This window comes from Stylophora pistillata, chromosome 7 (genome assembly GCF_964205215.1).
Source record: "Stylophora pistillata chromosome 7, jaStyPist1.2, whole genome shotgun sequence".
NCBI classification, from domain to species: Eukaryota; Metazoa; Cnidaria; class Anthozoa; order Scleractinia; family Pocilloporidae; genus Stylophora; species Stylophora pistillata.
This window is the reverse complement of record NC_142525.1, coordinates 15,174,164-15,187,315: the sequence shown is the minus strand read 5'-3', so window position 1 is coordinate 15,187,315 and position 13,152 is coordinate 15,174,164. Positions and strand designations below refer to the sequence as shown.

At 38.2% G+C, this 13,152-nt stretch overlaps 1 protein-coding gene, 1 long non-coding RNA gene and 1 pseudogene across 2 annotated transcripts in view; 1 reads left to right on the top strand and 2 right to left on the bottom strand.

Moving 5' to 3' along the window:
- The window catches only part of LOC148726795 (uncharacterized), a 6,480-nt gene extending 5,158 nt beyond the window's left edge, over nt 1-1,322 (top strand). Inside the window, exon 2 of the long non-coding RNA XR_015989758.1 lies at nt 1-1,322. This exon is cut by the window's left edge and continues 463 nt beyond it. This is a non-coding gene — a long non-coding RNA (uncharacterized LOC148726795).
- The window catches only part of LOC148726794 (uncharacterized), a 5,961-nt gene extending 3,619 nt beyond the window's left edge, over nt 1-2,342 (bottom strand). Inside the window, exons 1-2 of the mRNA XM_088727992.1 lie at nt 1,703-2,342; nt 1-1,484 (exon numbers count right to left, since the gene is read on the bottom strand). The exon at nt 1-1,484 is cut by the window's left edge and continues 3,619 nt beyond it. Coding sequence (XP_088584118.1) covers nt 1,097-1,484; nt 1,703-1,737 — 423 coding nt within the window. The 5' untranslated portion in view covers nt 1,738-2,342 and the 3' untranslated portion in view covers nt 1-1,096. The remainder of the gene's footprint in view (nt 1,485-1,702) is intronic.
- Nucleotides 2,343-4,734: 2,392 nt separating this feature from the next.
- On the bottom strand, nt 4,735-6,768 carry LOC148726793 (uncharacterized; annotated as a pseudogene).
- Between the last annotated feature and the right edge of the window lie 6,384 nt (nt 6,769-13,152).

Sequence of the window (13,152 nt, the reverse complement as noted above, 5' to 3'; positions counted from 1 at the left end):
TATTGCTAGTAATAATTTCTGTCCAGCAGGACTCAACTAGAGGCATGGTAAACTTTATATCTGCCCTGGGTATGGTTTTTAGATTGTTGGATATGTAAAAAGCACCACCCCTGGCAGCTGTTTCAGAGTCAGTATGAAAAAAGTGGTACTGGCCAGTATATCAATGTTAATTATAGATCTGCAGCTGTTCAGCTTTGTTTCTAAAATGGCTAATATGTCAGGATTTTTTTCTAAAGAGTATAACCAATCTTCTAAGATAGGCAGATTTTTTGATAGACTTCTAATATTACAGTGTAATATATTAAGACTATTCATAGAGCTGTGAGAAGAATTGAATAACTTATTTAATTTAGAAGTTTCATAGTATTCTGAGCATGGAGAATTAAGCATAATTATGGTCAGAGTCCCTTTCATCATGTTTGTCAGGATAAAGGAGCACATTCAGAAGATCAATATTATCAGCGAGTCTTTCTGACAGGCTGGGGGTGCAGGAACCAATTATAATACAAAATTCATGGTCTGGTAAACTGAAGAATGGTAGTTGGGATAAACCATACAGACAAGACCTAGCTTAAGAAGTTTAAAATTTGAATTACCATTGGTTACAATTACAATTGTTATTACTTATCTGTCCAGTTAGTTGTCCTTTTGTGGGTTTGCAAACTCTTCAAAGTCTTCCATTCACAATTCTTTCCCAAGTATTAAATCATTAAGTCATCTACACAACAGATTGTAAAATGAGAATGAATGAATAACCGAACTCCCTTCCATTAGTTTCTTGAAGTAAATCGAATTCTGTGTATAGTCAAAGTTTTCATCGAATTGTTAAAAACCAGGATAAAGTTTCACAAGCTTATGAAATGTCTGTGAGTGTGAAACGAGTACATACAAAACGAACAACTGAACGCTTCATTTTGTTGTTAATAGAAACAAATAACGTTTCATTTCGTTCTTAGAAACGAACAATGCTTTTATAATCTTCAAGGTGTCGGAAACAAAGAGCGCTTTAGTGATAAAGATTTCTCAGGTTATGTAAAGAGCAGCACTCCCGGCAGCTGTTTCAGAGTTGGATTATTGTTCTGACCACTGCAAGATCTCACTTGACATATGAAAAGTGGTTTTCTACACAATCCTGATTGATAATGGCAGGCTTAATGCATGAGTGTGGGAATTTGTGGAGTTTCACCTGCACGGCCAGGGCATGGAAAACAAGGCAAATCGACTGTAGATCAAACCATAGTTTGCTTGAGATAAATGATGAATTGTCATCTGTACTCTTCTCTCTCCAATCCAACATGAAAGAATAAAAACGGTTTAACTTTCTCAGCTTGATGTCATTGATGCTTGTTAGTGGACATTTAGAGTTGAACAAGTCCACAATTTCTGCAGTATGTTGAAGGAGTTGAAGTGCAGGGTCCAAGGAGGTTCCATTGCTGAGCTCTTGGTCTAGCTTCCATAAATGCCATAATGTGATCTCCATAACTCTGCCAAAGATTAAGAATAAAAAAAAAATACAAACAATGAGGAATGAGTTTCAGCACTTAATTTACCATCTTTTTTAAATTAAGAATTGGTTTTGTGATTGAAAGTAGGCAGGCTTTATCACCAGTATTTTTTCTGTGTTTTAGGGAATGGGGATAATGAAAAAACAAAACAATTTAACATTGAATAGTTCACCATTGACTATTGTTGTAACGCTAACCTGCATCGAGATAAGCATTTTTTTGTCAAGTACATCTTCTGCCAAGTGATTTCTCATTCTTGAAGCAGGAACCAGTTCAATGTGGCTGAGTGTAAGGATGTAAGCTGCTCATGATCATGCAATGGAAGAGAAAAATTGGGATTCACAGATCCCAATGGAAGGCACCTTTTCACTGCTTCCAGACTCTACTCTTGTCTCCAATCATCGAGCATCTTGGTTTCTTTGATTTTTTGCTCTTCTAGATGTTGTTGCGAGTTTTCTAGAAATTATGCTTCAACATTCAAGAAATGTTTCATTAAGTGGTGGTGCAATGCCCTCAAATCACCCACTTAACAACAAATTTTGAGCAGAGAGGCATTTTGTCTGCGCATGCGCGCGCGGAATTAGTTTGTTGCGTTCGGCGCCATTTGTAGAGTTTTCGACGCGTTTCTGCGAGGTTTCACTGGACGATCGACACCTTTTTGTAATATTTTGTGAATATGGATGAAGGAGTATGACAAGTTCGCCAACATTTCTAACTCTGTGGATACTCATGGTGTTTGCTGGCTCTTCGGTTGAGGATATTTTAATGATCAAAGTGCGAACAAAACGCGAAAAAAGCCCGAAAACTTGAAGTTTGAGATATGATTTACTGAAGATCAATATGTACACATGAGACATCAAACCTTGAAGGTTAGTCTTAAGATGTTGATGTTTTATTTTTGTGAATCACAAAGTTGTCCGTGGAGACGATCGTGAGATATTTGATCCGAGGAAAGATAGAAATTTAGAGTTTGATCTTATTTTACTTCAACTTCGAAGTAAAATTACGTGAAGTTTGAGGTGGCATGAGTCATGAGCAGCTTACATCCTTACACTCAGCCACCTTGAACTGGATCCTGCTTCAAGAATGAGAAATCACTTGGCAGAAGATGTACTTGACAAAAAAATGCTTATCTTGATGCAGGTTAGCATTACAACAATAGTCAATGGTGAACTATTCACTTTATAAATAACATCGTCTTTTCCTTCTCTTTACAGTCATGTAGGACACAAGGCTTTAAAAAATGTTCCAGCTTCAGGATTAAGTTGCTCTAACTACAACCCTCAGCGAATTATTTCTCGGGAGGTTTAGGTGGATTTTCCAAGTCATGACTCAAAACCGTCTTTGGCCTTTTTGCTCTTCAAGTCTGTTGAATATGGTGGGTAGGCATGTGTCTTAACAACGGTTATGGTCTTACCTCAATCAACTACGATTTTGGCTTATTTTTTTACTGTGTTTTGGAGGTAATTTTCATTGGTGCCTTTGCGAGCTTCATGTGCTAACAAGAACTTATTTATCAATTGGCCCCCAAATCCCTTTCTAATGTCAGTTCATTGTTTATTTAATCAGCTTTCGGTCTGACTAGTCCATTTACCTCAAAAAAATGCGTGGGCTTTGTCTCATGAGTTCAAACTGGCGCCGTTTTCTTCATGTTCATGTGTTATTCGAAACGAATGGCGTCAGCTTTTTCTTTCTTGTTTATTTCCGTAGAATGCTTCTGCATTGCGAAATTAGGTTTAAGTCAAAATTTTTAGACGAAACTTGCACAATAATTTAATCAAACTTGCTTGATTCGCCGAATATGATACAGCAAATGGACAAATACTTAATTATCATAATCCTGCTCTTTCTGCTTTTATTGTCTAATTAAACGTTTACAACATTTACTTTAGCCTTAAAATTGCCAAGTTTGAACCATGTAAACCATTCTTCCAGTCTCGCATAGCCATCCTATCTAGATATTTCACAAAATGGCTGACATGCCCAGATGAACTGGTTGCAATTATGCCACCGTGGAGACCATGCATTTCAAAAAGACAAATACTTGTTTGATTAAAACATAGTACCATTGAGTTGTCTGGTGGCACAATCAATACTGCTGCAAGTGATTGATGCACGTGATGGTGTTGTGTAAGGTGGTCTTCAAGGTCTCTCACAGTAAAAAAACCTAGGTCTGAAACAATTTCAAGTTTCTTCACATTTTTATCATTTTGTCCATGCTGAAGGACTTCTCTGACTTCCAAATTTGGTTGTTGAACTTGTAGGTTGAAAGAGTCATATAACTGATTCCCTTTTATCATGAGATTAATATACATAGGTATTGTGATGCTAAGGTCTTGTAACTGCTTGGGAATTTGAAGGGTTCCTTCCAGAAAATGAAGTGCAGCAAGCACTGAAATAACGGTGCAGGCATTACTGCCACTAGGTCTTCCACCTATGGAGGACTGGCAAATGTATGAGGGCAGAAGCCACTCAGTAACATCACGATGTTTTGCAACAGTGACATTTATGCGAAGAGTAGTCTGAGAATCTGGTCTTGGTAATGGAGCTGATTGGTTGTCGCAAGTACTCTGAATGCTCTCGTTCAGGCTTGCTGTGTGCCATGAACAAGGACAATTTGAGCAGCTGACATTATCACTGACTGTACATATACCATTTTCACAGAAATGACTTTTAACCTGTACGTTGTTCTTCCTCTTGTGTCCACGAATAGGATAGTAACATCGTCTACAGTGGGGAGGTGCCTTGTTGGGTGAAGGTGTGGGTTGGTGATAAGTTTGACTCTGGCTAAGGTTGGAAGAGGTGAGTGTTTGAGTTGCTGGATTTGAAGGTTGGAAATTTCATCGTTCAGCTGTCTGACGACCCTATCAAACTCCTCCCTCTCAATTTCTCTTACCATAGAGATTTCATCTAAAGAATCTGTTGGCACTGCTGGTGTTTCATTACTATGATCATGTTGGGATTCAGTTTCATGCATGTTAGATGCAGGGTTTAGAATGGCTTTTTTTGCTGTCTCACCAAGCTCTTTTACTTTTTTTTTCCAGAAATCCCTTACAGAGTGGGCGTGAAGTTGATCCTTCAAGGCAAACATCATGGAATGAGTGATGACAACCATGCAAGAGGGTCCAATTCTCATCTATGCTGGAAATATTACACTGAGGTAAATCACATTGTTTTGTTTGATCTGGCTTGATATCACAGTGATACCCTAGAGGTAAAACAACAGTTGTCATATTTTTGTTGGCAGACATTGTTGCCAGACATTGTTGGCAGACATTGTTGGCAGTGTGACATGAGTTGGGATACTTGTGTTGCATCTGTTGTTTGAGAAGAAGAGACTCTGTCCTGGACTCTGAGAGATTTTTTTAAACATGGAGGACAGTACTTGAGCACATCTTACTTTTGATAAGTGCAGTTGGTTGTGTGAGAAAGAAAACTGCTTAGGTGTGGTAAAAAATGACCTGTTGTGGGACTGTTTATCTTTTGAATGGAAAATGGACTTTGCCTTTTTCCTGAGTTCATCTGCAGTATCAGAACCTTTTGTCTGAGAACGAAGATACTATGAGTGTTTTCCACAGGATATTCATCAAAAATAGCAATGTAGTTCTTGAGTAGGTGATATAGTTGTGGAGCATGTTTTCCCCAGTGAGAGCACATGTTGATCCAAACAAGTGGTGCTTTGTTATAGTGCCAGCATTGGAGGCAAGTAAACATTATCCAAATTCTGATCATTGCTCTTAAGTACTCAGAGAAATTGTGAAGTTTGAAAGAAATGCTCTATATTGACAACACCAAAGGTATATAGCTGTCTAGTAAATTGAATAGGGTCCCATACTCTACGTCTTTGAACCTGGAGAACTTTGCCATTACGGTGTGCCGTATAAGTGTCCAACCGCCATAAACAATCTCGAGAATAAGACTAACTCCCCAGGGTTTGGGATTATCTGCCAATTTGCTTCTTGGGAAAATTGTTTCATATATTTTTTTGAAAAATGGATGATAGGAATTAACAATATGTTCTCTGCTATTTAAGGAAATGTGAAGAAGCCCAATAGTGGGTACTATAGACAGAATGGATGGCTGTGATGTTTCTTGTGGCAAGCTGTTGTTCAAGAGATTATCAGTAGTACCAGATGTCATTGGAAAAGAATACGAGGAATGATCAGATGGAATGAAGTCCTGTTGTGAAGGAATATCTGAAAATCCAAGATGAGAGCTGACAAACTTCTTAAGTGATTCGTATATGATTTGTTTATAGTAAAATTGGCTTGGCCAATCCCCTGGCTGAAAAACAGTAAATTTCTTTAAATAAGCAGCCAAGCCAGTGCTCATTGCCACATCATAGGCAGTATCGAAGTCTCCCTTTGACTTCAGTCTAAGTTCTACAAAATCTAAGAGGTGCAAATCATCCATTTTACGCATCATTCTCACATTTTCACTGTCACAGTATTTATTGATGAATGTTTTATCTATGTCTCTCAAGTTCAGGATTAAAAAATGCTTTTGTCAGCCAGTCAGGCATCACAGAAGCATAACTGTTACTGATGTCATGCATAGATGATGCAGCAGTAATTAGTTGTATGCAGGATTCAATGTCTATACCATTTTGGTCATGTGTACAAAGGGCATGTGTTGCTGGTACAGCTTGAATATCTTTAAAAGCTTTAACAACTAGAGTACACATTGTCTTTGCCTCTGACAATTTTTCCTTCTGTGGCCTTCTTTTCTTGTGGATGGCTGTGTAATCATCAATTATTAGGACTATTTGCCATTTGCGATCTGTAGCTGTGGCCATGAAATCTTCTCAAGATGTGAAATGGGACTCTGACATTTTGTGCATAACATTGTTAAAAGTTCTCCTGGAACATGTATGCCCCATGATATGTTCTGTTTCAATGCCATCTTGATTTATCTGATTGCTCCTTAGATAAAGAGCATGGTCCATTTGAAGAGGATTGCGTGTTTGGCTGAGACAGTCGCACAAATTATAATTGAATGAAACAAACCTTTTTTTGTTTAGGCGTATGCGGTCTGTGGAATACCAAAAGCTAGTGATGGAACCCAGAATAGTATCGAATAACTTTGTAGCACCTGCTGATATGCAAAACTCTCTGAAACTGTCTGAATCATACAGTGGTTCTTCCTTGTTAACTACTATGTCACCGTAGATCTTTTTTTTTGACCGCCTCCCGGTTAGCTCAGTTGGTATAGCGCTGGACTGTTGTGCGGGAGGTCGAGAGTTCGACTCCGGCCGAACCAACACTCAGGGTCTTTAAATAACTGAGAAGAAAGTGCTGCCTTTGTAATAGTATCTGCAAAATGGTTAGACTTTCTAGTCTTCTCAGTTAGGGACGATAAATGGAGGTCCCGTCTCACAAGCCCTTATATGTGATAAAAATTGTGGGACGTTAAAGAACCCACACACTCTTCGAAAAGAGTAGGGCACGTAGTGCCCGGTGTTGTGGTCTATCTTTGTGTAGTGTCTAATTTAGGGTGAATTGGGGAGGGAAGGTTAGATCAATACATAGACTGAAGTGGCTGCATAGTGCGCCTGATGAATTCTGACGTCCGATCTCACCTTAACTGATTGTAAAGCGCGACTGATTATCTATATAGTAGTTTGCGCTATATAAAAATGTTAAATTGTTGTTGTTGTTGTTGACCAATTCTATTTCCTTTGTCATGTTGCATCTTACATTAGGTGGAAAATAAAATTTGCAGAAAAGTGAAAACTCGATTTCATATAGTTCCAAGTCATGTTACTTACAGGTTTATGTTAAAGCCATGTGGTAGTTATCCTTTCAGACAATCTATTCAGAAACTGGTGAATGTCTTTGAACTTATCCTTTCTGAAATGGTGCGATTGTTATCTGTTTGGGTTCGGGTAGTTTGTTCAAAATGAAGTGTTCAGGTTTCTAAGGAAATTTGGCAGAGAAACATCTTTTTTTTTTTCAAAGTATATTTTCAAATGTTATCGCTAATTCTAGCTTCCAAATCTGATGGTATTTCCGAGAAAAATGATTGAAAAAAAGTTTACTTACTTTCTGAGAAAATCCTTAATTTTTCCTCCATTTCTATTAAACTCTCCCTGGATACAACTACCATCTCTCTAGTACTACGGCTATCGACACCGCTATCTGTCCTTTCTCTACTCAACATTGATCTTTTGTGTTTGCGTATTCGCCCCCTCTGGTTGCAATTCATGTCCACAAACTTTTGAATAAAAACAAACGTTTGTTAACTTGTAATTTTTGCTTATTAAGTGGGTTCTTCAAATGTACAGTGATAGCATGAGATAGCACTAACATGCAGAAATGAATGTCCAGTTTGCCGGTGTTCTTCCACAGCCCTTCTACATCCTTCACAAATAACTTTCCGCATCGATCGATCTTCCTACTATCCCAAAACAACAACTAAAATCCCTTAAATAACTTTTCGCCTTCTGAAAATTATGTGTTTGGGACTTACTCCCGCATATTATACAACCATTTTTCGATTTTTTCGCGCCTCTCGTGAAGTAACATTGAGAAAAAATCCCAAGAATGACAACAAACACAAATACACGCGCCATTGTAATTCATTCCCCTCTACCACCGCATCTCTTCGAACAATTGGCGGGAAAGAAATGTGTTCGCGCAGCGCGGGCGCATACCAGCGGTTAATCGCAACAGCCAAAAATTTTATGGAACATGCGCAGACAAAATACCTCTCATCCCTATCAGCTCAAATTTTGGGGACCAGCGATCCGTTAAAGTTGTGGGGTTCAGTCCCCTCGCGTCAACATATATAATTTACGATGAAACTTTTCGCGCGAACAGGTTGGCGTGGTATGTCTTTAGCCACGTCTCGCGTTCTTTCAAGATCCAAACCGTCAGGTGTGTTTTAAGTTTGCATTTCGCCGGGTTTATTTCGTCTATTATTTCGTTTATGTCATTTATTTTCGGTAGTTAGATTTGATGTAATTTAATTTTGTTATAGAAACCACTGGTCAAAAAATAAATGTGTATGGTTCGGATAGCCATTGAGTAATGTTACCGGTGCGCACGTTACACTTATTGCCTATTTTCAGTCTGTAAGTCTGGATCTTTTAATTACTTTCGGGTTTCGGGTGATATGACTTCGGGCGAGATGTCTCTCGGGTGACTTGACGCTCAACCAGTGAATCAATATTGACATTTGTTGTTCCAGGAAATATTCAATCTAGTGCAAGAATGAAAACCAAGGGCAAGCAGTTCTTTGAGGTGATCGATACGACAGTTGTGCAGACGAAATTTTCTCAGCTGCAGCGAATATCAATACCGTATTTCCTCGAATAATAGCCGTCCCTCGATTAATCGCCTCCCTCGAATAATCGTTCCCTCCCCTCCCCTCGCCATTTTCTCTTTCTCCTACCCCCTCCCTCTCAAGTTAAAAATTGGCATCTTGGGTAACAAACAAGCTTTTATTTAATTGTTCCGTGACCACTGAATGATTACAAAAGCACCGATTTTTTTACAGTTTTTCCTATGACAACGTTCATATACTTCACTTTTTCCTTTATTGCTTGGCGCTCTCTATTTAACGCATCGGATATGTTCTTGTTCCTTGTTCGCAATGAATAAATCGCTGGAACAACAAGTCCGTTTTCTTAAGTCCGCTTTCCGATAACCTCGGCATCGCCTTCATTGCCCAACGAGAACATCAGAGCCGCCACTGCTGTCTTTTCTATCTTTATATAAACCGAACGCAAAGTCGTCATATGCTTTTACTTCTTCTCTTTTGTCGTATAATAAAAAAATATATATTAAGGCGCGACTTTCTGTGAGAAATATTTGAAATAATCGCCTCCCTCGAATAATCGATATAGATAGAAACATAGATAGATAGTTTATTAATAACCGATTTGCAACCAAAAGTTGAATTATACGATTATTTACAAGTTTCAAACATTGATAATTACGTTAAATAGACTAAATGTATTAAACAGCAATAAGGACACTAAATATATGTTCTAAAAAAAAAAAAAAAACGGTTGAATAAAACCGTTCAAGCCTTAAGGGCATTGAAGGTAATAAAACTATTACGAAACCTGTTCGTCTTAAAAACTGGCTTAAACTTCCGAATATTTCTTAGGTTAAAGGTACATGTGTTGCGAGTAGGAAGAATTTCATGGAGCTTGTTCTGTTCATTCTGTAAAACATTCTTAAATAGTTTATCAACTAGTTTCTGGCGGCGATCTGAAAGTTTAGTCAGGCCTGATTCAGCCAAGGCCTCATTATATGAGCAAAGAGGAAAAATAATGCGCGTAGCCCGCTTTTGTATTTCTTCAAGTTCGATGGAGAGGTACACGCTTTCAACTCGACTCTTTTCTGAACCAACATAAACTAGTTACTACCTCCCAATGGGGCTTCAGGAAGGGTAGGTCCTCTGAGTTGCTGCTTCTTAGCATGACAGAAAAATGGAGGCTTGCCTTAGATGAAGGAAAATCAGTTGGTGTAATCTTTATCGACTTCCAAAAGGCATTTGACTGTGTGTCTCATCAAATTTTACCTGATAAACTTCAAGCCTCTGGTCTATGTGGGGACTCACTTGACTGGATTGTTAATTACTTGAATAACCGCCACCAGTTTGTGACTATTAATGGTACAAATTCTGAGAAAATGAGAATAACTTCTGGCATACCCCAAGGCTCCTTATTGGGCCCAAGACTTTTCAGCATCTTTACAAATGACCTACCTTTGTCTGTTGACTCAAAGATAGAAATGTTTGCCGATGACTCCACTGCCTACATCATTGGAAACTCTATTGACTCTATTTCAACCCAAATTCAAATTCTCTTGCATCAACTATTTACCTGGTCTAAATTAAACTCCATGTTCATCCATCCAGCCAAGTCTGAAGTCATGTTTATCTCAAAAATACCATTCATCGGCCCAATTAGACAAATCACTATAGACGATAAACCAATCAACTGTGTTTTCAGCTCATCTTGCTTAGGAGTCAAACTTGACAACAAGCTTAATTGGTCTCCTCATATTAAAATGGTGAACTCAAACTTCAATGCAAAGATTTCTAAGCTTAAACAGATGAGGACCTTCAACCGATCCACTCTGGATTCTATTTACTTCAAAGGTATTCTGCCAAGCGTAACTTATTGTATATCTTTGTGGGGATCTTCCAACTTGTTGGCCGACCTCGAGGATTCGCACATCCGTGCTGCCAGACTGATTCACAAGATCAGCACAAATATCCCAAAACATGAAGTTCTTAGCATAGCAAAATGGACATCTATACATTACATGTATAAGAGAAGACTTGCCTGTATTGCATACCAGGCCTTTCACAACCTAGCTCCTGATAACATAAACAGTTTATTTACAAAGCACCAGACCTCATACAATTTAAGAGATAACTTAAGATTTGCTCTTAAATGTCCTAAATCCAAAGCCCTGCACAATTCTTTCACTCATCGCGCTAGTATTGTCTGGAATTGCCTACCTAGTCAGTTAAAGTCTAAGCCTAGTTACTCTTCTTTTAAGGCTAGTATTAAGAAATTCTATAAATGCATTGACCAAATTAATTTCGGCTCAAACTCCACTGCTACCAACAATATCAGTGACGAATTTAAGTACTACTGATATCTAGTTTGCCATCTTGCTATCTTATTATTATTATTACAATTATTATTTATCTAAAATTTTTTAATGTAAATTTTATCTTTGTATTTATTTTCCTTTAAATGCATTGATTGAGTTAATTTGACTGATACTAATATTTATATATATATATATATATATATATATATATATTTACTTACTTATCCTACCCGTATATATAATGTATTATTGATACGTATGATTATTCATACTAGGAGACGTATATATTTTTAGCTGTTTATTAGTAGATAGCAGGTTCACATCAGCATTAGCTGCCATTTCCTCAACCTGCTTTACCAAATAAAGGATGTATGTATGTATGTACGGGGAGGCCGTTATGGAAGACAGGACATGCATACTCTGTAATCGGACGAATACAAATGCAGAAAAACTGGACTAACTCACGGGTACCAAGACCAGAGCGTTTAAGCTGAGATAAGCAATACAAGGGCTTTTTAGCTTTCTTAATAATGGAGTTAATGTGACGATTCCATTTCAAATCATTAGAGATCTTAAGGCCTAGTATTTTGGCACTAGTAGTTAGGTCAATGGGCTTGCCATTAACAACAACTGGATCGAAAGAAGTAGGGTTGTTAGTGTTAAAGTTTATGAGCAGTTCTTTGCATCTCGTCTCGTTTAGTTGAAACTTATCCTCGGTCGCACGGCTTGCTAGGGTGTCAACAGCAGCTTGAATGTGACTGTCTTGGTTCTTGCTTATCGTCTCCGAAACAGTGGTATCGTCAACATACTTCCAGAGATCGATGCCAGGAACATCCAGCTCGTTGATCGTGATGATAAACAGCCACGGCCCCAGTTTTGTACCTTGAGGAACCCCCGCTGGGACCGCGCCCCATTCCGAGAAGCAGTCGTAGCCGAGTTGAACACGCTGTTTGCGCGAGGTGAGAAAGTCGATAATCTATGAGATGACAGCATTGGGGATGTTATATGAACCCAGCGTCTTGACCAAAATCTGGTGGTCGATTAGGTCAAAGACTTTCGCCTTCCCTCTGGTGGTCGATTAGGTCAAAGGCTTTCGCCTTCCCTCGAATAATTGTCCCCTTTTGGGGCGAAAAAAGAAATAATCGCCCCCGGTTGTTATCCGAGGAAATACGTCTGCTTAACATCAGACTTTTTGGAGGTAAAAAAAGAAACTGTGAAGTAGTACATCAATCAAAAATTACAAAATTTATAGGTTATGAGTGAGAGTTAAGAAATGATGTAAATTAACTCTGACTAGAACCCTTCATTTTAGTGGTAGCCAAAACGTACTAAAATACAATGTGGTTGCTGACGCATATGTAATGATACCATTGAATAAAGATAAAAAATAATTTACAGATTGCCAATACAAGACTTGCCTCATACACTGCCTACCCGACCTAGTTTGTCAAGGGCTAACACTCAATATTGTCAGATTTCCTTGATGATTTACTCGACCTGTTTCTAAGCCGGTTATTCTTTCGTTGATATTCATCTCGCAACCCTTTAGATGGAGATACATGTATGATGTATGGAATTGTCCTTTATGGCATTTTCACAGTCATGATAACATTTCACATCATTTATATAACACTTCATGAAAATCAAAGAAACATATCGATGATAGAGTATGATTATAGAACAATATTAACGGATTAAACTGGGTAAAATGAGGTACTCAAGCTAAGACGACGTACTTACATTAATCATACGACTCGCAAAGCCCTCTAGGAATTTCAACTGTAAAACTTGGAAGAAAGTCCAATTCGCACAACCTTTGTTTTTATTGAAAACTTTTACTTATTCAAACAGGATTCATTTCAAATCTTCTCTCTTTTCCATGAAACAAAAAATAACTACATCATTTTCAAGTTGTTCGTCATATCCACGGATGGAAAGCAGAAGAGCTGCGAAACTACTTCAGCAGGACGATAAAATGCCCAAGCCGCAGCATGTGGACGAAAAATTAAATTTTAAGCTGTCCTACCGTTTTTCAACTTGGAGACTCCCCTAACATAATTGATAAAAGTAAC